This window comes from Anastrepha obliqua, chromosome 5 (genome assembly GCF_027943255.1).
Source record: "Anastrepha obliqua isolate idAnaObli1 chromosome 5, idAnaObli1_1.0, whole genome shotgun sequence".
In the NCBI taxonomy this organism is placed as follows: Eukaryota; Metazoa; Arthropoda; class Insecta; order Diptera; family Tephritidae; genus Anastrepha; species Anastrepha obliqua.
Window position 1 is genome coordinate 44,823,614 of NC_072896.1, and position 26,273 is coordinate 44,849,886.

At 38.3% G+C, this 26,273-nt stretch overlaps 1 protein-coding gene across 2 annotated transcripts in view; it reads right to left on the reverse strand.

The window, feature by feature from the left end:
* Nucleotides 1–26,273, reverse strand: part of LOC129249333 (protein outspread) — a 61,083-nt gene that overhangs the window by 16,187 nt on the left and 18,623 nt on the right. For both annotated transcript variants that reach the window (XM_054889094.1, XM_054889095.1), the window contains exon 3: nucleotides 32–5,013. In XM_054889094.1, coding sequence (XP_054745069.1) covers nucleotides 32–5,013 — 4,982 coding nt within the window. The remainder of the gene's footprint in view (nucleotides 1–31; nucleotides 5,014–26,273) is intronic.

Consider the following 26,273-nt stretch of genomic DNA (forward strand, 5'->3'; position numbering starts at 1 on the left):
AGCTCTAAAAATAACGATCCACCAATCTCACCCTAAGCTGCTCGATTTCAGCTTGATAACGCTGCCGGAAGCTTTCATCATCGGTAGTTACGTTGCTAAAGTCCGGCGAGTGTGCCATCAACTGATCTCGGTATGTATCCTGTAGACACTCCAGTTGTTTACTGTGCTCCAGTTCCAACATTTCCAGCCTTCGCTCGAAACGCCTGCTACGCTCTTTCTCTTTGTTCAACTCCGATTGTAAATAGTCACGCTCCTGCAGCAACACTGCATATTCTTCATCCTGACGCGCACACTTCTCCACCAATGAATTGCTTTCCTCTTCGTGCACACGCACTTCCTCCGCTTGTTCTTCGAGCCGACGTAGCAATGACAGTTGATCCCCCTGCTTGCCACGCAGCTCCTGCTCTTTGGTCTGCAATTTGCCATTTACTGCCGCCAGCTCACTTGCGCGCATCTCCAGCAATTCATTGATGCGTTGCAGCTCGGCGCTGATAGCGCTCTTCTCACCTTCGAGTTTCTTGAATGCGTTACACTGATTCTCAAGCTGTTGCACGTAAGCGCTCTTGTCTAGAGCATGCGCCTGTTGCAATTGCGTTAGCTCGCTCTCATGCTGTTGCTGAAGTCGCAATAATTTCTCGTGCACCTGTCGGCAATGCTGACAGGGTGTGTTGAGCGCGCGGTGTATTTCTTGGCAGAGTTGATCGGCACGTTGCCTCAGATCTCCGCATTTGTGGCAAACATCTTGTAAACTTTCAATGGTGACGGTCGAGCGTGGCATGGATGTTGTGGAGGCGGAAGCCTCGCATTGCAAAGCAATTAGCGAGTCCTCCAGCTGACTGAGAAATGTTGAGATTTCTGACAAAACTTGGCGATCGTTAAAGAAATCGATAGTGTGTTGTTTATAGATGAATTCGAAGTCGGCATCGGCCAGTATATCGGCGGCGTTATTGATTTGTAAGTCATTTGAAAGTTCTTCGAAGAGACTCTCATATCGTTGGAGCGCAGTAATGCCAATTTTATTTGGCTGATTTGTACACTCTCTCTGAGCAAGTTCAGTATTTTCCTTAGCCAACTGCTGTTCGACGTATTCACCGCGCAGTACAATAATGCGGGCATCTACGAGTGCTTTGTGAGCTATTATGTCGGCGAAATCGGAAAGCAACTGCCGGCCTTCCGAAATTTTGCGCTCTTGCTCTAATTGAAGCCGCCACTGACCGCGTTTCATTTTCTGTATGGCCTCTTTGTAGCACTGTGTTAGCTGCGCAACTGCCAATTCCATCTCTTTACGCAGCGCATCGTGCACCGCATCAGCGAATTTCTCGAATGAAAGTCGCTCTTCAGCTGTAAGCGTATAACCGAATGAAGGTGTGAGGGATTGCTCAAAGCGCTCCGCATTACGTAGCATTATATGCGCGATCTCAGATTGCACTAGTTCGGCATTGACAGTCTCTTGAGCCTGGCGCCAGGCCTCTTGTACTGCGCCTTGCACTAAGTCGTTAGAAGAAATGTAGCTTAATGTCTCTGCGGCTAAGCCGCTGGCTAAATTTTCCATTGCGTTGTTTTTATAACGCTTGGCAATCAAGTTTATTTCATTCTGTTGTCTGAGCAGATCATCCATGATGTTCTGATCAATGGGATCGAACGATTCTTTACTACTTGCTGTAACTTTGCGACAGTTTGATAACATCAGTCTCCGTGCTAACACCCCCGCCAATATATCGATTGTGCCAGTGGACTTGAGCGCACATTTCCCACTTAGCTTTGCCTTGAGCATAGTTATGAGATGAGATGTCTCCGCTACTTCAGTGCGTGTCTGTTTCTCACCAAAGAGCTCTGGATTTTCTGCGCGCATGACCGAATCGCGTAATTTGCCGAAGCACACACTTTCAAATGCCACACGCTCAGCCAATAGTTCCATGTTCTTTCGTTCGGTCAGCTCGTTTCGCTCACGCAAAACACGACGCTGTTTGAGTAGTTCAGCGAGTTTAGTGCGTAGCTGTGATTCCAGCTGCGTTAGCGCTATCTTAACCGGATTTGAATCAGGTAGCAGCATTACATTAGGCACTGTGGATTTATCGCCACTTCCACTGATCACGCAGGTTTCGCAAGACTCACGTATGAGTTTAACGACTTCGCTAAGGCAACGTTCCACAAATCGGTAAGAGTCCTTGCGGTCAGTAATGGGTGAGACAGACCGACGACTATGCGATGAACGTAGATTTTGTAGCTGATGGAGGCTTTGCTCTAGGCGATCTCGACTTGTGACCAAAACACTTTCGAGGCAACGCAAACGGTCCATTAAATGCTCAGAAACTTTAGAGGAGTTACGCGTTACACTTTCGATAGTTGGCGTACTGCAAGAGGGTGTAGGCGTGGATGACGAGCTAATAGAACCAGCAACTGAAGTATCCTCTAAACGTTTTTCTAAATCATTTAGACGTAACATGAACTGTAGTGGGTCGCTATTGCTGGCGTTGCTTTCGAGTGAACGCCTTCTAGAAGATTTCTTCGAAATCGAACGAGATGTCTCCGAGCTTGCGCTGGTGAGTTTTTCTATCTCATCGATTTTCGACTCTAGCTCACATACCTTCAGTTCTAGCTCTTTGGGTATGCTCAACTGCTCCTTGCCCTTAAGCGAAAGTGATCTTCTACGCTCCGATTTGGCCATTTTCTGCTTCAATGTGCGTACCTGTCGCTCCGAACTACTGTATTTTAAAGTTAAATCTTGTATGCGCGCAGCCATCATTTGAACTTGCGCACGATCCTCCAGTTCTTTGCGCTCGAGGTCTTGCTTAAGTGACGCATATGAAATTTCTAGCGAATCAAATTGATTTTGTGACTCTTTCAACTCACGCTTCATTGCCCTAATCTCGTTTACGGCTTTCTCAAATCGTGTACGCAACTCGTTGTACTCATCTGCGAGCATATCACGCTCCAATGCAAAAGGATCAATATCGCCAATCTGCGTAAGGTCGCTCAACGAGTCCATGCGTTTTAGCTTGCCTCGATTCAATTGACTGAAACTGTTCAAACTGCTGCCTTCCAATTCGTGAACGCGCTTATAAAGTGCTTCATTCTCATCGATACCCCGTGCTAGCCGATCTTCAAGATCCTTTATCTTTTTTTGGCTCTCTTCCAATTCTTCCGTCAAACGGCCTACAATATCTTCCGCGTTACGTTTGGTCTCCTCAAGCTGCGAAGTTAGATTATCGCGGACAGCCTCCATCTCTTGTAACCGCGCATTTAGCTGTTGCTCGGTGCGCTCCAACGTTGTAAGCAATTCGGACATGCGCGTTTCGCGCTCTTTGGCTTCGTCGCGCAGCATATTACGCTCCTTTTCCGCCACGCTAAGGCGGAATTGTAATTCCTTGTCAATGTTGAGTTCCTCCTGTACGGGATGCATCGCAGGTGGTGGTGAAAGCTCATCCGAACCAACACTGTCCACGGTGCTGCGACGAGATGTTGGCGGTGATGAGTGACTGCGCTTGTGTGATCTTGTGGTCGTTGAGGCTACCGAGCGCGAATACAAACGTTCGCGATTTCGAAGCAACGAAGTTGTAATAGGCGGGGAAGGAGAAAGCGGTGAGCCCCAGTCAACGCTGTCGCGGCGGCCACCCTCAGAAGCCGTGCGATACTCCTCGTCCGAGGAAAAATGCGCTGTCTTTGGTGTAGATGGCGTTGTAGAGGCGCTAACAACTTTGACCGGGGTATTACTAACAGGTTGTAGCAGAACTTGCGGTGTGGCGGGTGGACTAGTTTCATTCAGGTGCTGATGATGGGCGGAAGTGTGCTTGGATGTTGTTGGTGGCTTTTTCTGCATTTCATGATTGCGTTGCGCCTTAATGAAGTCCTTCTCAATTTCACTCTTCATTTTTGTAGTGCCAGCACCGTCTTTAATAACTAACTCTACTGTAGGCGGCACATCACCATCTGTAAGTGGCGCGTTGCCGTTGCCCGAACTACTTGCTGGCAACAAGGCCGGCAAACCGGCAATATTTCGTAATATGGCGATCCAACTGTTGCGTGAGCTGGGCGAAAGACTCGCTAAAATGAGGCGCCGCTGATCCCAAGATGTCAGCTGAAAAGCATAGCTTTTGCTGGCACTCACTTCCGCCACATTAGTCAGACTATTCACATCCAACACGCCGTCCAGCACGCCACGCTCCTCCGACACCGGATCACGATAGTAGAAAAGTGCCGCACCACTCAACGAGAACCAATGCTTCGTCCAGTCACCGGTGCGGTTATCTTGCTTCATTAACCAACCCTTTTTCGCGTTGAGTGACTCTTCGACAGGCGGATTGACACGTAACTCCGCCGTCTTAGCCAGGTAGTTGGTGGAGAGATCGTCAAGATTACAGCCGCCATCCGGATCGCCTCTTTCGTGCGTCTGCTGTTGTTGCTGATTGTGGTGCTTAGGTTGCTGCAAATGTTGTTGGCGATGCTGATTGCTTTCGTGTTTCTGCTGTAGATTTTTCAATTGTAATTGCAATCGTGGACTAGATTTGCACTTATTACTGCTCAGACCAATACCACCAACCCCCTTTCCAATTTCATTTGTACTATTGTTGTTCTTATTGCTGCTATCATTTGTCGAAGTTATAATGTTGTTATTATTGGTGTTGTTAATATTGCTGCTGCTGGATGTCGATAACACTGGCGGTATCTTCTTCACTATGGCCGAAACAATGGCAGGCGTCGAATTCGCTGCCAATGGTAATGACTTTGGTCTCAAACTAGCAATACTGTTCTGTTTCTGTTGTTGCTGCTGCTGCTGATGATGATGCTGTAATTGTTGTTTGTTCGTTGGTCGATGGTAATCGGTTTCATCACGCGAATTTTTCTCTTGTGCCGTCGCCGCCGTATGATGCAGATGACTATTGAGTACATTATTGACAGCTGTGTTGGACCAGCGATTTTTCTGTTGACTTAGATTTGTTATAGTGTTGGCGATGTCTTTGAATGTCTTCTCGTCGCGTCGGATATCCTCGATGAGTAGACATGATGATGAGACTAAAAGTAAGGAAATGAAGAGAAAACAAAAAAATTCTACATAAGTGGTTTGTAAGTATAAAATTTATTGCAAATGCAAGCTAAAGTTAAAATCGCTCTGGGAATGAAACTATTAAAGGCGTTGCGAGCGAAGACAGAGTGACGAAAAGATTAAAGCAATCAGAACAGATACTTATACTTATATTAGAATTTAATGTTGCGAATATGTTCTAAATATCTTAAAACTTAATTTCTTTACCAATAACATTGAAATCGTGCAAAGAATGCCGCAAATGATGGACAATCTATTACTCCTGAAATATGTTCGAGTGCGATGAACGCGAAAAATGTAACTCAATTGCTTGCTAGTGCTTAACTGGATCAGTGAATCCTCATAGCTAAAATTATGAAAATTACTTTCCATAGACATATGTTTCCCAATTTTTTTGATGCGCAATGACTGAGTGACGCAAAAGGCATGCAATGAAGGCGGGCATATGATGTTGCTACCTATCCATGTGTTATTTAAAAGGGTAAAAATAATAGTGCGGCGCATAAAATTCTAATTCTCATTTGTTCCGCCTCCGAGTAAAAGTTTATTTTTAAAACTATTGTAAATGAAAAATATTCTAAACGAAATTCTCTTCAATATAAATATCTACTATATGGGAAAGAACAAGTATTTCTCCTTGCAGTTGCCTCAACTGGCAACGCAACAGAGAGTCCTGCCAACCCAATGATACCAGTATTGGCGCTTTCTGACTCCCCTATAACTTACGAATAGCTGAATTATTTCTGGTCCCTCCGTGAAAAGCTTAATGGACTTAAAAGGCGGCCACTTGGAATCGCTCTACGCTAGTCGGCAGCAAGATTTTTGAAATTAGCAGCCAAAAAAACTCTTGTAATTAAATTTGTATCTACGATACAACGATCAAAGATAAAAGTTAAATATATTGATTTATGAAGCTTGAAGAGGACTTACAAATAGAGAAAGCTTTACAGCACTTCGCTGGCTGTCAAAGATGGCAGCTTTAGAGACGCACAAAGTTGTTCACGTTGAAAGTTTTCTGATAAGGACCTTATTAGGCCCGCACCGCAGATTGAGTGGGTGACTACCATTTTTAACAGAAAATAATGCCAAGAGTGATTTTTAACATAGTCATCCCTCGGTAAACGATCGATGGCATTTCCTTCATGGAAAATCGTCGCAGAAAGATGATTGTCAGATTCAGAGACGGCATGAAACGGTAGACAAATCCACTTAAAGTAAAACAATAAGATGCATAACGCCAAAGAAAGATAATAATTTAGGCCAAATTTCTAAAAAAGGATTTCTGGCGAATTATATATAAAGCTTACAACGAGAATCGTATGAAGGCAATGCCTCTGAAAAGTTGAGAGGCCGTGACGCAAATTTTATAAAAACTTTTTGTATCCGCTCAATTCTTTTTATGTAGGTAATTGGCTCGAGGATCGCCAGATAAAAGCCGCATATTCTAAACGGGCGCTAACAAATGCTATGCAGAACTTTTTAAGCATATAAGGATCTGAGAAAAGTGTAAAATTGTGCCGGATAAAGGCTAACATAGCGCAAGTATTCGGAATTAAATAATCTTTATGGTTACTGAATGTGAGTTTAAAGTCGAAAAATATCCTTGTATCTTTAATTTTGGCTACAGTTTTCAGTTTAGACCCCGAAATATTCTATGGCCTTCGATTTTCTTGAACAAACTACTTGAAAGCATTTGTCTGTATCCAAATATACTCGTACACAATTTTTCTCGCATCGAGAATAAACTCTGTCCAGATCAGAGTGCCAAAAAACTAAATCTTCAACATTCAAGTAAATTTTAAATTAAAATTTTTAAATTCGGAGTAAATTTTAATATCATCAGCATAAATGAGAAATTTCGAAAATTGAAAACATGAACTTATATGATTAATAAAAATTATACAGAGAAGTGGGCCGAGGATACTATCTTGAGGAACACCAGACGATACCTGGATAGGACAGGACAAGAAGTTGTGTTTTCCAGTGCAACTAAGCTCGTCGTACTAGATAAATATGATGCTATCCAATTTAGGAGGTGAAATGGAATCCGAAATACGCTAATTTACTTTTATAAAAAATACAATTTTTATGAAGAGCCTATAAAAAGCCCTCGAAAAGTCAGTGTATTGTACGAGTAGATGGCATCTATTGAAAGCCAGCCGTAAACCTAACGATACAGTGCTCAGAAAAAATTGCAAGTTTCGAAACCGTAGACCTTCGACTAATAAAGTCATTTTGATTCGGGCTTATGAGCCTAGACATAACCAAAACCAGCTTCGTCTTTAGAACCATCTCAGATAATTTCGAAATTGTTGCCAATTCGTAATAGGTCTATAGCTTGTGAAGTCATTCTTATTCCCAGTTTTTAAGATTGGAGTTATGTGAGCTACGAGTACCTCCAAATCTTGTAGAAATAAACTAGCAACGAGCGTTTTATTAAAAGTTACCATTAATGGCTTTGTAAGCGAGAAGCAGTTTTTGAGGAGAACAGGCGAAAAAGAACATCAACATATCCGATTATGGTATTAAACTGTTTTTTATATTCTTGGTATTTAACTAATTTTTAAATTCCTGGTATTAAACTAATTTTAAAATTTTTGGTATTAAATTAGTTTTTATAATTTTGAGTTTTATTCGAAGTTAAAAACTATGTTGAAGATGAAAAACTATCTTCGGTTCTCTTTAAGGGGTTATGGGTTGTCAGAATTAAAAAACAAAATGGATTTTTTTTTTATCTTAAAAATATTGTGTGAAAATTTGAAGTGAATTCGACAAATACTTTTCGAGTTATTTAATACTTAAGGGGGTCTTCTGGTCGCGAGGCCCTGAAATGAAGGGTTTTTTTGGGGATTGATTGTGACAAATCCTGTGAATATTTAAAAAAAAATTTTTTTTTATTTTAAAGGTACATGTCTTGGCTTTTAAAAAATGGTTTTGACTTTGAAAAAAATTAACACCCGCGACCTTGAAATGGCGCTGAAGACGTCCACCTCCAAATGAAACAGGTCTCCATTTTGGTCACGGTTTTTCCACCTGGGTAATCAGAAAGCAAAAATTAGATATGCGTTGTCTTCAGAGTTGCCCTGGTTAAGTTTTCCCGTGACAGATTTTTTAATTTTTTTCAAAAGTTATGCAACAATTTGCAAAAAAAATTTTTTTTTGCTCATTTTTTGAACTTTAAAAGGTTATAAAAATGGAATGAAAAAAAATTTCAAAAATCGTACACGGGGAAACTTAGCGGTAAGTTTTCCGAACCTTTTAAGACCAAAACCATTGAAATCGGAGTATAACTACTATGAAAAGTGTGACCAAAATGCTTAAAAAACACGATTTTCGGGGAAACGCGTTTAAAGATAAAGTTTATGATAAAACGGCCGGAGGAGGGTACACTTCGGTGCCCAGAAAAATGTGAAAAAATGCGATTTTCAAAAAATCCTTTCTGTGGCGTATTCTCGCATACACATACAACAAAATTATGCAAAAAAAAAAATCGATTTTTTTTTCGCTGGAGACCAGAAGACCCCCTTAACAAAAAGCGCTTTTTTAAAAACTGTTTTTAACTGGTGATCACTGTAACTTAAAAACCGCTTGGTAGATTTCAATGAAATTTATACTGATTTATTTGAAAAACATAAAAAACTTCTGGCTGATTGAAGATTTTTTTTTTTAATTATCTAATTGCAGTTTTTTTCTCGATATTTCCTAAGGCCGCCATATTGTTAATTTTGAAAAAAAAGCTTCAATCAGGCACAAGATTATCTATTAATTGATTTTAGATGAATATCCAAGGACTTGTGATGATCACCGCAAGGGACTACTGCAGAAACGAGCTCCACACAAACAGCGATAACTTTTACAACTATTAATTATTATTATTTTTTTTTTTAATTTGCTAAAATCAAATCGAAAAATTAAGTATTAAAACCTTATTTTTTAATTTTTTTAAAATAAAGCAATTAACAAAAAAAAATTATTAAAAATCATAATATTTTCGGGCCTCTGACATCCCGTAACCCCTTAACATTTTTATAAAAGCCTTTTTTTTAATTTTTCGGACTTTTTTCAGAAAAAAATCTGTTTGGCCATTTTTCACAAAATATACCCCATCAGATTTTTCCTTATATTTTTAATAAAATCAGTAATCCCTGTAAGTTTCATAATGAGATTCTCATAACTTTTCGAGTCAGAGCCCTGTTAGCCAAGACTTAGGTAGGTAGGTAGGTAGGTAGGTAAGATGGCAAGAGTACCTCAGGTACACTACAAGTAGCACTTACGTGCCGTTTTGATACCATAATGTGGACCACTACCTGTGAAAGGATTTAGGGAGGAGAGAAAACCGTCTACAGCCATCCAGTGCTGTTGATGTAGCGGAGGAGAGAAAAGGGATCTAGGCTGGAGAATTTCATCAAGTCATCCGCAAAGGGCACGCTAAGGAATCTCAAGCGCCTAGCCGCCAGAGCCGGACTTAGTTTTCTTGGAAACTTAGAGGTTTATACTCTACAACCTGCACCACTCTAAGTTAAGTGGAGTTACGGGTAATTAGAAATACGTGTTGCCGGAATGGCAGGTTGGCCTAAGTTATGTAGAATTCTGTCTAAGTCTTGGCTAACACAGCACTTATATTCAAATACGTACAGCGAATCACAAAATTTCACTTTAGCTTTAGCGAAGCGAATCAGTGATGGAGACAACTCCAGCTCAAGCAAGTCATAGACATAAATATAAGGCCTCTTCTATTTGCCATTTTCCCGCTCGCTATCTCTATGTATGCTCGAATGCGTCTTGATGCCGTCTTGCAAATGGAGAGGCTTACAGTTTTATGCTTACTCCGAACAGTAGATGTTTTTGATGCGAAGTTTCTCCTTGCCTGCCTAGACCGCCATTGGAAAATACTTTTTTATTATTTGATGTTTCACCGTGGGTTTAGAAACCACTCTGCTACTGAATTAGAATATAGGTACGATTATGTTATGAAAAATGGTCGCATGAAAGCTCTCCATGTATGCCTTAAGCACTCAGTAAGTTATTTATGTGGACCTTAATCTAAAACCATATACCCTAAAAACGTTAAACGAATATTTTGTTCATAAATTGGCCCAATACTAAGTCGGGGTACATATTTTTTGACCCCAAGTTGCAAAGTGAATGGGATAGAGAAACAAATTCTTTAAAGAAGAACTTCTTTGAAGTTTGATAGGCTGCCTCCTTCTTTAAATATTAGACTTACATTTAGCATGCGTAGGGTCGTTATCACCTTTGAGCTCTAACACTTTGTCAGCTTTTCTGAACCAAATCAAGCAAATGGCATATACTCCTACCTACTGGTACATATAAATGCACATAACTCAGCGATTCATGAGTGATTGGATTGAAAATATTTTACATTTATGACAGGCGTTGGCTGACAAGGCGGCTTCTAAATTAAAAAAAAAAATGTATTCAGGTGCTATACGATGAGTGAAGTGATGGATAAAGCCAAAGTTTACGAAAACGTATTATAATGCTTTTAATTAAAGAAAAAAAGTTCATAAAAGAATTGGCTAGGTGCTTGTTCTATATTTATATGTATAAGTAGTACATTAGATTTGGCAGAAGCGCTTAAAAATTTGAGCAAATAAATATTTAGATATAATTTTTTATATTAGAACAAAAAAATTAAGTTAGCAAAGACTTTGAAAAGCGCGATTTTTTATAAGAGTAAATAAATTTATTTTTCATCGTACACATACAATTTTTGTTTTTTAGTTGAGCATATTTTTAATTTACGTGTGTCCTTTAAGCACGACGAGGCACTGAAGCATTAATATGGGTAAGTAGAAAAAATTGGAGTCTTAGTTAATAAATCTTAGGCACAAAATACTTTAAGAAACATTCAGTTTGCGCTATAGTGCTCGAATTAGAATGAGGGGAATGATATGGCGATGACAGAATAAATGTGAAAAAAGTGAGTGATTTCATGTCAAGCGATTCAAGTATTTTGGAGGTTTTAATATCAGACGAAATTAACTGCACAAATTAAAAAAAGAATATATAACTTTGAGATTTATTCTATATTGAAAATTTTGGTATAGAGCTTTTTAAAGCCAAATACTTGCAGTTCTTTTTAACACTTGTATGATCTTTTTTTACCAAAAATTTCTTGTTCAAAAAAAAAGGTTTTTTGTAAAAATAGAGAAAAAAATGTTTTTTTTTGTGATTTGAGAGAAGCTTAGATTGTTTCTTAATTTTTTCATTAATAGCTATGCTCAGCAATCCCGGAAAGTTTCATAGTGGCATTCGATTAACTTTTGGAGTTACAGTCGACTCTCGTTAATTCAAACCTGCGATATTTCGAACAAACCTCTATGAATTATTCACTACTGACATCTAGGCGACATTTTTGAAAGACCCTTTTTAGAGAAGAAAAATTTGGCATGACACAAATTTGTATGAATGATTTTTTTTACTATATCAAATTGAATATCAAAATACATAGAATTTAAATTAAATTGATTTTTATTCATTAATATCTATTTTGTCCCCTTCAAAGTAGTCCCCATGAGATATTATGCACAACGTTTTTTCCTATATTCAAAGCACTTCAAAAAATCATTTTTTTTATCTTGTTCAGCTCCTCCTTCGATGTCGTTTTTATCTCGTCAATCGTAGCATAACGTCGTCCTTTCATGGGCCTCTTCAGTTTCGGGAACAACAAAAAGTCACCGGGGGCCAGATTTGGGAAATACGGTGGCTGTGGCATCATTAGATTGTTGTTTTTGGCCAAAAAATCGCGCACGAGCAACGATGTATGAGCAGCAGCGTTGGGCGTTATCGTGATGCAAGAGCCCATTTTTGTTCTTCCACAAATCCGGGCGTTTCTCGTTTCTGGCGGATTGCTTTGCGCAAATTGCGCATAACTTGCAGGTAATATTCCTTATTGACCGCTTTACCCAGTGGCAAGAACTCATGATACACAACGCCCCTGCATCATCATCAATCGAAGAAAACGGTAAGCAAAACTTTTACTTTCGACCGAACTTTGCGCCCTTTTTTCGGTCTTGGTTCGTGCGGCAGCTTCCGTTGAGATGATTGAGTTTTGGTTTCCATGTCATAACCATAAACCCACGATTCGTCACCAGTTATGATCCTTTGAAGCAAATTTGGGTCGTCGTAGACAGAGTCCAACATCTCATTAGCAATGTTCATGCGATGCTGGTTTTGGTCGAAAATGAGCAGTTTTGGTACGAGTTTTGCGGCGACCAGTCTCATGCCCAAATCATTGAAAAAAATCGAATGGCACGAGCCAATCGATATGTATAGGTCCTCAGCAACTTCTCTAACGGTGATTCGACGATTGACCAATACCATTTTCTTTACTTCATCAATTTTTTCGTTTGCAGCGTTCGGGCGTGCGGCACGCTTTTCGTCGTTCACATCTTCTCGGCCTTCTGAGAACATTTTGTACCACCGATAAACGTTGCTTTGGTCCAAAGTAGCTTCTCGGTATGACACAGTCAATTCTCGGAATGCATCCGCTCACTTAATTTCATTTTTCACACAAAATTTGATAAAGGTTCTTTGATCCATCTTTTTGAATAGCTAAAAATCGAAGACGAGCCGAAACACGTGCAAGCAAAGCAGCTGTCAACAATTAACTGAACATTCAAAATGGCCGAACTCGTCGCCATGAGTGAGAGACATGAGTACCAACATATCGCTACAAAAAAATCGAAATTCGGATATACGTTACCTGCGAAAATTCAAAATTCGCGATTATTTTTGAGCACACCTCGTATGTGACATATCCTGGTACGCTTTACACGTCACGTAAGTCAAATGCGTTGCCGCAACGGGCCTTTTAAGCTGTTACTGGGCCAATACAGAACAAGAAAAAGACGAAGGCATTTGCTTCTTTTCTTCTTCTTGATTGGTGAGATAGCCACTTAAGCGATTTTGGCGGAGTTTAGTTATACAAACTTATTAAGTAATATATTATATTTATTTTTATTAATCCACATATCGCCCTCAAATTATTTATGTTTTTTATATATAGGTACAAATGCACATATGTGACCAATATACTGTAGGTATGGATGACTTAAACGGTTAAACGGAGTTCCAATCTTCTGTGCATAACTTCGTTAAACATGAGTCAGACCTCTTTATTTGCACGACATTTGTGCTTAACACCAAAAATCGGTTTTAATGCACTAAAGTTTTTAATTTTTTTTCCTTTTTTTTTACTTGAATACAGATATTTTCATACACAGAAATTATCAACTTTACGCCATAAAAAATACGCGCATGCGCATATTCGTACACTCACCATACTCTATTTACGACAAGTATGTATGCACAGCAAACTGCTTATGACTGCAAGCGATTCAATAAGATTTTCATGCGCGGTTGAATTTTAACAGGTCCGTGAAGAGTTAACAACAAATAAAACATCATACGCACTAAGTGGCTACAGGCGTTTACTAAGCGGCGGCCAGACAGACAGAGTGCCATGCTAACCATCCTAACTCACTAGCGAATGAACAAATAAAAGCAGTTCCATTGTACATACAAACATACACACACCTACTAAATGGGGAGGGAGTAGTAGCAGAGGAGTTGCTGGTTTATATTAGTGGTGGATGAGTTGCTAGCGGGGCCAATAAGCGGAAAGCTGAGGGGCCTAAGTTGACGGTTAGTCTTCCCTTAGCCGAGAGTTTTGAGAAAAAGCCAATATTAAAGCTCAACATTTCGACGCATTAAAGCAATAAATAAAAGCGGATAAATGTTGGTTTTTGTGCTTGAAGAAAACGACCATACACTATGGATTTCTTTATGCTGGTGCTGGTGCTGGTGCTGGTGCTTTACGCAACAATAAGCACACACAAAAATGTTTTGAAAAAGTCAGCAGTTCGCTAGACATCGCTAACTGGTCCATAAGCGCTATAGCTTAGCAGTCTAAAGGATGCGCTGAGCAGTGAACACTGAACGCAGAACATTGCTGGCATTGATCCAATACTAGCACTCATCAGTATTGTTGTTGTTGTTGTGTTGCCTAGTACACATGCACATACACACATATGTGTGTGTTGGTGGCGGTGGTGCAAATATGTGGTAGTGTTTCTGGTGCATACCAGGAGCGCGTAAATGCTATGTTTATCTTGATTGAGCAGCGCCTTTATGAGTTTAAAGTGAGTTGGCGGCAGAGTCTGGACAGACTAATTCGAGACTCATATTGGTGTCGCGTTGTGTTTTGTTGCTTTGCACTGTTTAGGGACGGTGCATGGCTGTTGGTGATAGTCAAGTTAGTGTTGCGTTATGCTCATCATCATGCTGATCACTTTAGGGTGGTACCACAGCAGCAGCAGCAGCACAAACTGCAACAACAACATAGATGAAGATTTGCAGTGCGAATGTGAAAAAGGTTCAAGGTTATTGTGTTAAATGAGGGGTATGCATTTAATTGGTGTGTCGGTAAAAGACTATGACAGCGATGGAATTTATGACGCTTGTGATATTTTTACGCCACACTACACTACACCACACCACACCACAGCACACAACTACTCCACTTAATTTTATAACCAGCTCAGCAGCAGCAGCAGCATCACCATCGCCATCACCATCAGCATCAGCATCATCATCAGCTCAAGCTACGAAATAGCATTGTGTCCTCTGGTGCATCAGTGCAGCATTCGCGTCATCAGTACACACAAATGCATGCATAGTTAAATATCTACTTAAATAGTTGTAAGCTCTATACTTATATTGTAAAATATACATATTTGCAAACATACCAGTACTATGCATTTTAACATTACATTGTTTCACACAAAAAACGCCTTCGCCACACAATGTATAGATAGATATACACCAAATGTATGTTTGTGTGTCAGCAAAGCCAACCAAGCATAAGGTGCCAAGTGTAATTAAGTTGATAACCATACACTTTTTAAGAGCCATAATAAAATGTAGTTTATATAGCTAATAGCTGATAATATGCGTACAGACATGAGAAAATTACCAGTGCGCCCTGCGCTTTTGTTGCAGCGATGATGCGTTCGCATGTAGGTATGAAACAATTTGCAGTTTGTGAGCCATTTGGAAATAGAAGTACAAAATACTGCAATGCTTATACTTAAACTGTGCAAATTCATTGAATTCTATGCTGTTGCCATTAACTGCAGATTAGGCGATTTTAGAAGTCATTAAAGGAGCATAAAAATTAAGAACGGACATAACCTTAATAATTAGTAATTTGTTTAAAAAATATGCGACTAAAAGAAAGAACTTGAAGTCGTACTTAAGCACTCACATATCATAGATAAATAAATAAATAAAATTAATGCGTGCATACTTCTTGTAAAAAGACAGAAACCTTTCCAACCAAGAACCCACGTTTGTAAGGACAAGAATGGAAATAATAGGTTTTCCAAACAGAAGTGTTATTTTGATTTTCAAAGAAAAATGCAATTTTTTAATATAAATGATCGAATGTTTATTGCATTATAAAGAGGAAGGTATGCCGTTAATAGTGGAAAATAACACCAGGCACCACGGCCACGCTTACAGGACAATATCCTTTTCATGAAATTTTCCATAACCGAATCGCCCTGGGCGATTGGCGTAGACCTTCTCTTTCACGTGGCTCCAAAGAAAAAAAGCCAATGGTGTTAAATCACAAAATCTCGGTGGCCAATTGTGATAACCTCTTCGAGAGATAACACGGTCCGAAAATTCTTTCCGTAAAAGATCAATGGTTTCGTTGCTTTTGTGGCACGTAGCACCGTCTTGTTAAAAATAAACGTTGTCCAAATCAATACCATCCAATTCCGGCCATAAAAAATCGTTAATCATCCCTCGATAGCGCAATCACATTCAAAATAACACCTGTTATTGGAAAAACCTTTATTATTAGTGACAAGCAACAAGTGATAGATAGATGGAACAAACATTTCACCGAGCTCCTCAACGAAAGTCATAGCAATGAAAGAGAGGAGATGCATACAGCCGAAATATTGATTGACGGATCTAGTATAATTGAAGTAACCACAGCAATAAATAAATTAAAAAACAATAAAAGGGATGGGAAGACGGAGTCCCGGCAGAGCTCATAAAATATGGAGGGCAATCCTTGCACAAGCAAATACACTATCTTGTAAAAACCATTTGGGAAAATAATAAAATGGGTAACAAGTGAATGAATGGATAACAAGTGATGCTTTCCATTTAAATTCAACCGGGCTATTCGGGTCATGTTCTTCGATTTCGATGTAACTTAAATATGTTGCTCTCTGGTCAAAATAATGAGACACGTATTTTTTTGTTCGCCCGAAAAAATTTTTTTTCAAGAGTTATCGGCAATTTTGTTTTTCGCCTCAAACTCGATTTTTTTTAATTATATAAGAAAATTTTTTTTTTAATTGCCCATAACTTAGTCAAAAATGAACCGATTTTAATAATTTTGGGTTCAAAATGATCGTAATTACATACACAAGCGACTTCATGTAGAAACAATTGCAAAAAAGTAGTTGAAATTTTTTTATTTAGCAAAAAAGAAAAAAAATTGAAATTTTTTCGAAATTCAATATTTCAAAAAGTGTATTTTTTTTTTTTTTATAACTTTTTCCAAATCAAAAGGACATCTCAAACTTTAATTGAGCTGCATGCCTAGTAGCTAAAATGCGTTGTTTTTGAGTAATGAATTTTTGAGTAAACACCCTGTTTCGCACTTTTTGTTTTTCGCAAAAGAAAAAATTTTCAACTACTTTTTGCAACTATTTCTCCATGAAATCGCTTATGTAAGTAATTACGGTTATTTTGAACCCAGAATCATTCAAATCGACTTATTTTTGACTAAGCTATGAGCAATTAAAAAAAAATTTCTTATATAGATTCTTTCCATTTCAATTCAAAAGGGCTTTTCGGGACATGTTCTTCGATTTCGATGTAACTTAAATATGTTGCTCTCTGGTCAAAATAATGAGACACGTATTTTTTTTTTCGCCCAAAAAAAATTTTTTTCTAGCTTTATCGGCAATTTTGTTTTTCGGCTCAAAATCGATTTTTTTTAATAATATAAGATTTTTTTTTTTTTAAATGCTCATAACTTAGTCAAAAATGAACCGATTTTAATAATTTTGGGTTCAAAATGATCGTCATTACTTACACAAGCGATTTCATATAGAAATAGTTGCAAAAAAGTAGTTGAAAATTTTTTATTTTGCGAAAAACAAAAAGTGCGAAACAGGGTGTTTATTCAAAAATTCATTACTCAAAAACAACGCATTTTAGCTACTAGGCATGCAGCTCAATTAAAGTTTGAGATGTCCTTTTGATTTGGAAAAAGTTATAAAAAAAAAAAAATACACTTTTTGAAATATTGAATTTCGAAAAAATTTCATTTTTTTTTCTTTTTTGCTAAATAAAAAAATTTCAACTACTTTTTTGCAATTGTTTCTACATGAAGTCGCTTGTGTATGTAATTACGATCATTTTGAACCCAAAATTATTAAAATCGGTTCATTTTTGACTAAGTTATGGGCATTTAAAAAAAAAAATTTCTTATATAATTAAAAAAAATCGAGTTTGAGGCGAAAAACAAAATTGCCGATAACTCTTGAAAAAAAATTTTTTCGGGCGAACAAAAAAATACGTGTCTCATTATTTTGACCAGAGAGCAACATATTTAAGTTACATCGAAATCGAAGAACATGACCCGAATAGCCCGGTTGAATTTAAATGGAAAGCATCAAGTGTAATAGTGCCAATATATAAGAAGGGCAATAAGACCGAATGTCGAACTTATCGAGGAATATCGCTATTGAACGTTGGTTACAAAGTGTTCACAAATATTGTGTACGAGCGTATACAAGTTTATGCTGATGAAATAATATAATAGATGAATACCAGTGTGGCTGTAGAAGCAAACGATCGACAATTGATCAAGGTTTGCTGGTAAACCAAATTTTTCAAAATTTTGGAGCATAACATTGCTATATTCTGCCTATTTACTTATTTTAAACAAGCGTTTGATAGTTTGATAGTCTAGTCAGAAAGCAAATCAAACACTGTTTCCAAAAACTTGGCATGCCGTTGAAACTGATTGAACTGGTCCACTGCACGTTGAAGAATACTACCTGCGAGGTGCTAGTACAAGGCGAAATGTCTGAACCCTTCCAGGTACTGTCTGGCATTAAACAAGGAGACACATTGTCCGCTCTGATTTTAAACTTTATGTTGCACACAGTTTTAAAAGATATTAACTGGTCCGGAACAATATTTGACAAAGATTTTCAAATATGTACTTATGCTGGCGACGTTCTCATCACGGCAAAAAGCAAAAAACAAACTAATTCGTATATTCAAGCTGCTAAAAACAAAAGCAAAAAGTATAGGACTGTATGTCAACGCCGAAAAAACTAAGTTGATGCTTCGCTCAGCACGTAATATGGATGCCAACAATTTACCTATAGATGTACCTAGTGTAAATGAATTCAAATACTTAGGATTCGTTCTATCAGCGAGTAAAGACACATCAATTGCAATAGATGAAAGAATTAAATCTGCTAATAAGACATATTATACAAATATAAAATTGTTCAGATCAAAGGTTTTATCACGAATGCAGAAAATCAAGATGTATAAAACTTTGATACGTCCGATTCTTACTTATGGTGCTGAAATCTGGACACTGAAAGTTAATGAAATAAACCAGCTATTGCGATTTGAAAGAGCCATATTGAGAAAAATCTACGGTCCTATTCGGCTTGAAAACGGCCAAAATGAAATTGAAAACCTTAGGGGTGGTGAAAATGTAATACGTTAATTAAAACGCAGCGGGTTAGATGGATTGGCCACATCGTAAGAATGCCCAACGAAAGAATCCAAAAAAGGGTCTTTAATTTGCGTCCAAGAGAGGCCGACCAAGAAAGAAGTGGCTTGATGGCGTAGAAGCAGACTTAAAAGCGATGAACATTCGTAATTGGAGAGAGAGAGGCTGAATTGGAGGAGGATTGTTGATGAAGCTATCGTCCACCACAGACTGTGAAGCTAAGAGAGAGAGAGATACTTCTTTTTTAGGAAATTTAGAATAGCGTCGCGCTCGTAAATAGTATACCACCAATTACACAAGTTTACAACCAAAAAATCCCAGAACAAGAAAATCCAATTCTTATGTAAAGTTGATAGCTGAGTCTGAAAATCCATATATTGGATACATTTTTTTTCTGTTATGTTTTTTTCGAGATACCACCAGATAATGAGTTTGGATTAAAGGAAAAAAAGGCAAAATCGGTATATTAACATATTAAAGGCAATTAAATTTTCTATCCTTTGCTTATATATACTTAATGTTTTGAACAAATCAAACGTTTTAAAGAAAATTTCAAAAAAAAGAAAAAAAGTTTTTTGTTTTTGCGATTTACAAGGTGAAGCCCAAAATAAACAAGACTGGCGTCATAAAAATGTTTTTGATGGTGCCATCTTTTTAAGGAGTTAGTGCGTCCCTACCTGACATCCAGTGAAAGCTTGGTGACATTCGGTTCAGTGGAAGCGAAGTTATTGCGTCTAAAGTGTCAGTATGTTTATGTCATCAGTACAAAAATGAGTTTCGAACAAAGAGCTAATATCAAATTTTGTTTTAAAATCGCTAAAACGTTTACCGAAACATTTGAATTGATGAAAAAAGTTTATGGCGATGATTGTCTATCTCGTGCCAGAGTTCATGAGTGGTTGACACGTTTCTGAGGTGGTTGTCAGGACATAAATGACAATGAATATACGGACCGCCCAAAATCAGTAATCACCGAAAACTCCATCAAAATTGTTCGTAAATTTATCAAAAATTAACCGAAATCATCGTTAAAATTCATGGAATCGAAGTTGAATATCTCCAAAGTATCGATTTATCACATCTTAACTCATCATTTGGGCTCACGAAAGGTACTCGTGCACGTTTCATTCCGCACAAGTTAACCGAGGACCAAAAATTGCTCAGAATTCAACATTCGAAAGACCTCATTAAAGAGGCGAGAAAAGACGAGAGCTTTCCTTGCAACATTATAACTGGTGATAAAACCTGGTTTTTCCAACATGAACCTGAAACTAAGCGTTAAAGTGCCGAATGGAAGACCCCAGACGAGCTACCACCCAAAAAATCGTGTTTGGAGAAATCAAAAATCAAGTCGATGCTCATTTGCTTTTACGTTTCCAAGCAAATTGTCCACAAGTAATATAGTTCGTGCCAACGGGCCAAAAGGTCAATGCCATTTTCTATCTTGTCGTTTTGAAGGGTTTGTTGCAACGCATTCGTCGAATTCGCCCTAAATACCGCGAACAAGGAAGCTGGCGTTCATTGCATGATAATACACCATCTCATCGATCCACTCTTGTGACTGATTTTTTGACTAGAAATCGCATTTTAACCATCAATCACTCGCCGTATTCGCCTGATGTGGCTCCCTGTACCCTTCTACCTATTCGGAAAATTGCATTTGGCCAGGAAAGGAAAACGTCCGTAGAGATGCGGCACAGATGCGGCAGCATAACAAAATAAAACAGATCTCAGAGCGTCACTGGCGGTTATTCCGGAAAGTTTTCAATCAAGGTGTTATAAATTATATATATTTATATATAAGTATATATAACTGGCGCGTACAACCTTTACTGGGTGTTAGGCCGACCTCTCGCAGGAGGAGGTGGTGTGGTGTGCGTCTGGATTTTTTTTTTTCACAAATGGAGTTTAAAGTTGTATACCGCCTCCGTCAGATTGTATTTGTTTTTTTTTATAAATACCTTGTTTAATGCAGTAATAAACTCGGTTTGCATTACCAGCCAAGGGGCGACTGCGATTAGAAAAAATCTCTTTCTATTATTTTGGTGTTTCGTGCCCACAGTGGGTTTGAGCCCGGGCACTGCGGAATGGGTGTCACTAACAAAACATTTGGCCCCGCTGGCCGCAAATTGCTTAGAGTAATACATTTTAATTACATGTCGCAAAAAAACCCATATGGATTTTTAGGCTCAGTGACCAATTTCGCATAGGAATTCGATGGACTGATTCTTGTGTAAAAATCATTAACTAAATATTTGTAAGACTGTATTACTAAACCGGAAAAAGGAAAATGAAGGTGAAAAGTCAGAGAGATATACATACGGATTCTGAATAGAAACTCCCAGGGACATTTTGCTCTATTTTCCTCCTATCACAAATGAATTCCAAAGAAGGGAAATAAGGTTTTGTGGAAAGACTAGATATTAAAAATGCAAAAAAAGGAGAATTTACACCAACTGAAACTGTCAAAAAAGCAGAATTGAGCTGCTTCGAAATATGAATTTCCCTATTCCAAAATTTTGGCGAAAAATCTTCTTGGGTGCTTAGAACTGGAATGCTTACAATTGTAGAAAAAGTTTGCCAGTTATATATCGAAATTCGCTTGTACCACAATATTATTGCCCTCTGTGCCTTAAGCATTTTATGTAATGATGACAAACCATTCAGTCTGAAACTTTCTACAAATTTCGCGCCTCTTATTGAGAAAAAGTTCATTCTCTATTGATGCCGATGCACTGCAGGAATATTTTCTTTGCTACTTTCAGAATCACTTAACCACAATAAAATGGCATACTCGTGGTGAAATACTTCACAACACTGAATCTACTCAGCGTTCAAGATAGGTAGAAAATTGTTTACAATTGTCAACAACTCCGTAACACAATTTTACAAGTGTTATGGAAAGATACTACAATTGTACACAAATTCAGGAATTACAAGTGCGTCGCTAGTAGAGATGTCAATCCCGGATTGACGGGATCGCGATATTTTTCATGTCACAAAAATCCCGGTAATTTCGGGCTTTGTAATTTCTTACGTAGCATATGGCGTGATAAAAAAATTCGCTTTTATATCAAAAAAGCAACACTGATAAGCACTTTGAATTTACAACACTTTTGTGAACGCAATTAGCTGGGAGTTTTAGTATTAAATGTTCGTGTTGTATCAAATAATATTAAAATAATATAAGTGAACGGCCGTCCACTTTTGGTATGTAGGACGTGGGCTGAAAAATCCCCGGCCTAAAAAAGAAAACATTTTTTTACTTTAAAATTAGCTTTATTCATCAACGTGATTTTCATCAGGAACAATGCGTTGCTCTATCATTTCAATATCTTTTTTGTAGAACGATTTATATTATCTTTTGCCTCAAAATAGGCCTCAGTTTAAGAGATCACCTCTACATTCGAGCAAAATTTCTTACCGGTGTGCTTTTTTTTAGGTCTGCGGGCAGCCAGTAGCCGCTAGGCGAATACGGTGAATGTGGAAGCAATTCGAAATTCAGTTCAGGTAGTTTTGCCATTGTTTTTACCGTTGAGCCATTGTGATGGTTTTTGATCAACAGTGAGCAAACGCGGCACCCACTTTGGACAGAACTTTCTCATAGTCGAATGCTCATGCAGTATAAAGTCAAGATGTTCTTTTGATATCTTTACGATAGCAGTTAGCTCACGCAACTTCAATTTTCGATCTTACAGAAGGATTTTGTGATTTTTTTTATGTTTTCTGGTGTTACCGCCTCTTTTTGACGTTCACTGCGTTGTGCATCATCGGTGTCTCTAAGACCACGTTTGAAGTCAGCAAACCATCGTTTTATTCTTGTTTCTGATGGAGCGGAGTCACCATAACAGTTTTGAAGTCATTGCTTCGCTTGAACGGTATTTTTCCCCATCAAAAAACAGTGTAAAATTTAAACACGAAATTATTTTTGATCCATTGTTTTGGACATAACCAAAGTAGCCTGACTCTTAGCACAATAACTCACGAACTAATGAATAGAATATCATGAAATTTTAATAGCTGTCTTTTTAAGGTTAGTACTAACTGAAAAATAGCTGAATGGAATAAAACTAATGCCATCTATGTGTTACATAAAAAATAAAATTAAGTTCCGGCACAGGTTTTGTTTCGCACAAAATAGAGTCAGAGAACTCCTTCTCCGTTTTAAAGTTTTCCTGCATCGGTTTTTTTTTGGATATACCAAAGGTTACTTTATCATATCAGCAATTTATGGAATTTTGTTGGAGTTGAGTTGATGTAAAATAATGAATATATAATCCCGAGATAGTAAAAATCGGAAACAATTACATCCCTAGCTACCAATAACAACAGTTAACTTTGTGTTACAGAATAACAACACTTGTTTCATTTACCTATTTGTATACTTGTTGCACTTGTAGTGCTTGTAAAATAGGCCCTTTGTAGTACAAAATACTCTATAGGGCGTTCTAAGTTGGCTTCCCGCTTGTACCAATATCTGCCGTAGTCCAAAACGGTGATGGCAACGTGGTTGAATGTATTTGTTTCGACCATACAGACCCTAGATTCTGGGCTGTGAACATTAAGCATCAAACAGATTTTTTTATAGCGGTCGTCACCGGGCAGATAATGGCAAACCATTAGTGAAGATCCCCACAAATTGGAGGAAGAGCTTTCCCCATACATCTTTGCAGAATATATGCGTAATTTTCGTACATACGCAAAAGTAGGCTCAGGTGAAAGAGCAAACCTTCCACTATAATATGGATATATTATTAGATATTTATATAGTACATATTATAGAGTACTTTTGTTGCAAGCGAAGTGCTACGAAGAATTTCTCTCTCTCTCTCGCTCAGATATCTTTTGCAAACAAAGTCATTAGTTTATAGAAACTTTTCTTAAAAACAACTCACCTAACTCTAACAACTTACCCAAAAATATTACCTTTTCATCACATTAGCGCATACTTATGTAGGTACAGGGTTCTCACAAAACTTGTAATATTATTAATGAAATAAATTTAAAAAATTCGATTTATTTCGGTATTTTATTACATTCCCTCCCATTATTTATGGAACAAGATTTCATTCGTATGGCTGCCTTGGTTTGCTTCCGCAGAAGCGAGTCCTGCCAACCTAATTTTCTAAGACTTTGGCGCTAATTTCTGACTTTAGTTCACAAATGGCAGCATGAAAAATGCTTAGGGAACGCGGGACCGATGGAGATGTTAACATTTTCTCTGATAGTCAAGCCGCGATTAAGGCTCTGACGACGTCATGGTGCAGAAAGAAATTAGTAAACTCCTGTAAGAGATTAAATCTCTTAGGCCTGCAGGCAACATTTCTCTTATCTGGGTTCCAGGACATAGGAACATAGAGGAAAATGAAATTGCTGATGAGTTTGCCAGGTAGGGGACTGAATTGGAACCAGGGACCTTCTACCCGGTTATCGGCATCCCCCTAACAGTTGTTAAAGGGGTACTGCACAAATTAGTTCTCAGGAAAGCGCTGAAAAGATGGAGCTTCATTTCTTCATATGCTATTTCAAAAACCCTTTGGCCCCAGTGCAATATACGGAGCACTCAGAAAGTCTTTTGGACTCCTCACCATTAAATTTCCAAACTGTTTACCGGTCATTGGACGATCGGAACACATGCGGAAAAGATAGAGGTACCATTTAACCCATATTGCAGAAGCTGTGGGGACCTTTCAGAGAAGGAGACTGTTGAGGATTTTCTCTGTAAATGTTCGGGTTTGGCAGCTAGACGATTAAGATCACTGGGTGCGCCTTTGTTCGACAGCCTGGGGCAGTGCGCCAACCTAAATCCCATCAATCTTCTCAATTATATCAACAGCTCTGGCTGGCTGAAGATATCTGGATATCTGCCTGTTGGAGGTCTCATAATGGTATCAAAACGGTGCTTTAGTGCTACTCAAGGAGGACCAGACTGGCACTTCAACCATTTCACCTACCTACCTGCAAATGGCTTGAACGATATCCGCTTTAAGGAACTGGATATTGTTAGAATTAAGAGCATACCATCGGACTCTCAGAACATTTCACGAAAATTTCTAACGAGATCAGCAGTTCCTATGTGGCCGAAAATTTGATGGGCTATGTAGCATGGCGCATCCTTCTGCTAAAATCAAAAATCGGCCAAGTTGATCTCTTCAATTTTAGTCAATAAAAGATGGGTACTCACTGATATGTAACTGACCCGTATTTTCAGTAAAATATGGCAATGAGGCTATTACTCCAAAAAGCATATAAATCTGTTAGTTGTTGCAGATGCTTTGGCTTCTGTTGTTGTTGTAACAGTTCACTAGGCTCTGCCATTGCGGTGTAGTCATCGATCGTCATCGTCTAACTCATCTAACGGTAACCCCAGAAGGGTAATGATGATCATTTTGAACCCAGAATCATTAAAATCGGTTCATTTTTGACTAAGTTATGAGCATTAAAAAACAAAAATTTCTTATGTAATAAAAAAATTCGATTTTGAGCCGAAAAACAAAAGTGTCGATAAATCTTGAAAAAAAATTGTTTTCGGGCTAACGAAAAAATACGTGTCTCATTACTTTGACCAGAGAGCAACATATTTGAGTTACATCGAAATTGAAGAACATGTTCTGAATAGCCACGTTGAATGGAAATGGAAAGAATATTTAAGGAATTGCAAGTAGAGTTTGAGTTTGATAGATCCGTATCCACCATGTGTCGCCAGGAGGTCTTTAGTCTTGCACCTCGCGAATTCCACCACAGAGTAGCCCTGCAAACTTCGCCGACATCTTTGCGCAAAGTATGGCCTATTCAGCCAAATCGTCTGCGAAATAAGACACGATTAAAAAAACAGATACTGTTAATTGCACCACCTTGTACTTGCAGATAAAACACATTAATATACTTTATATACCAGTAGTAACCCATCCACATTCGTTTGACCTCAGAAATTGCATGCTTTACGTATGTGTGTGTGTGTGTGTGTGTCAACACACATACATATATGTAGTATATAAGAAATATTGCACTCGATTTTATACTCATCTGTTATAAACCATATCTGGTCCTCCTTCAATTGAACCCGCCAATGCACGATCAATGAATAATTTTACGCTCATTCATTTGCTGAATTTTTCGCATTTCGTTATTTATTGATTTAATCAAGCGCAACGATTCGTTCAAACGAGCAGCGGATACTCTTATTTATGTGTATATGTGTGTGTATGTAGAAATGTGCTTTTAAGTATCAGCTTGTGCGGCAGGACTTGACATGGCGAACCAACCACCTCGACGATGATCAGCCTACGGCCGGCGGCTATAAGGTAAACCAGTGATCAGCAAAGTGCAGCAAGCGTGGAAATTTTGAAATCACATCGAAGCGGCGATACTTGCACAATGCCATGCAACAACACTACAAACTGCAGTCGATAACTTAAA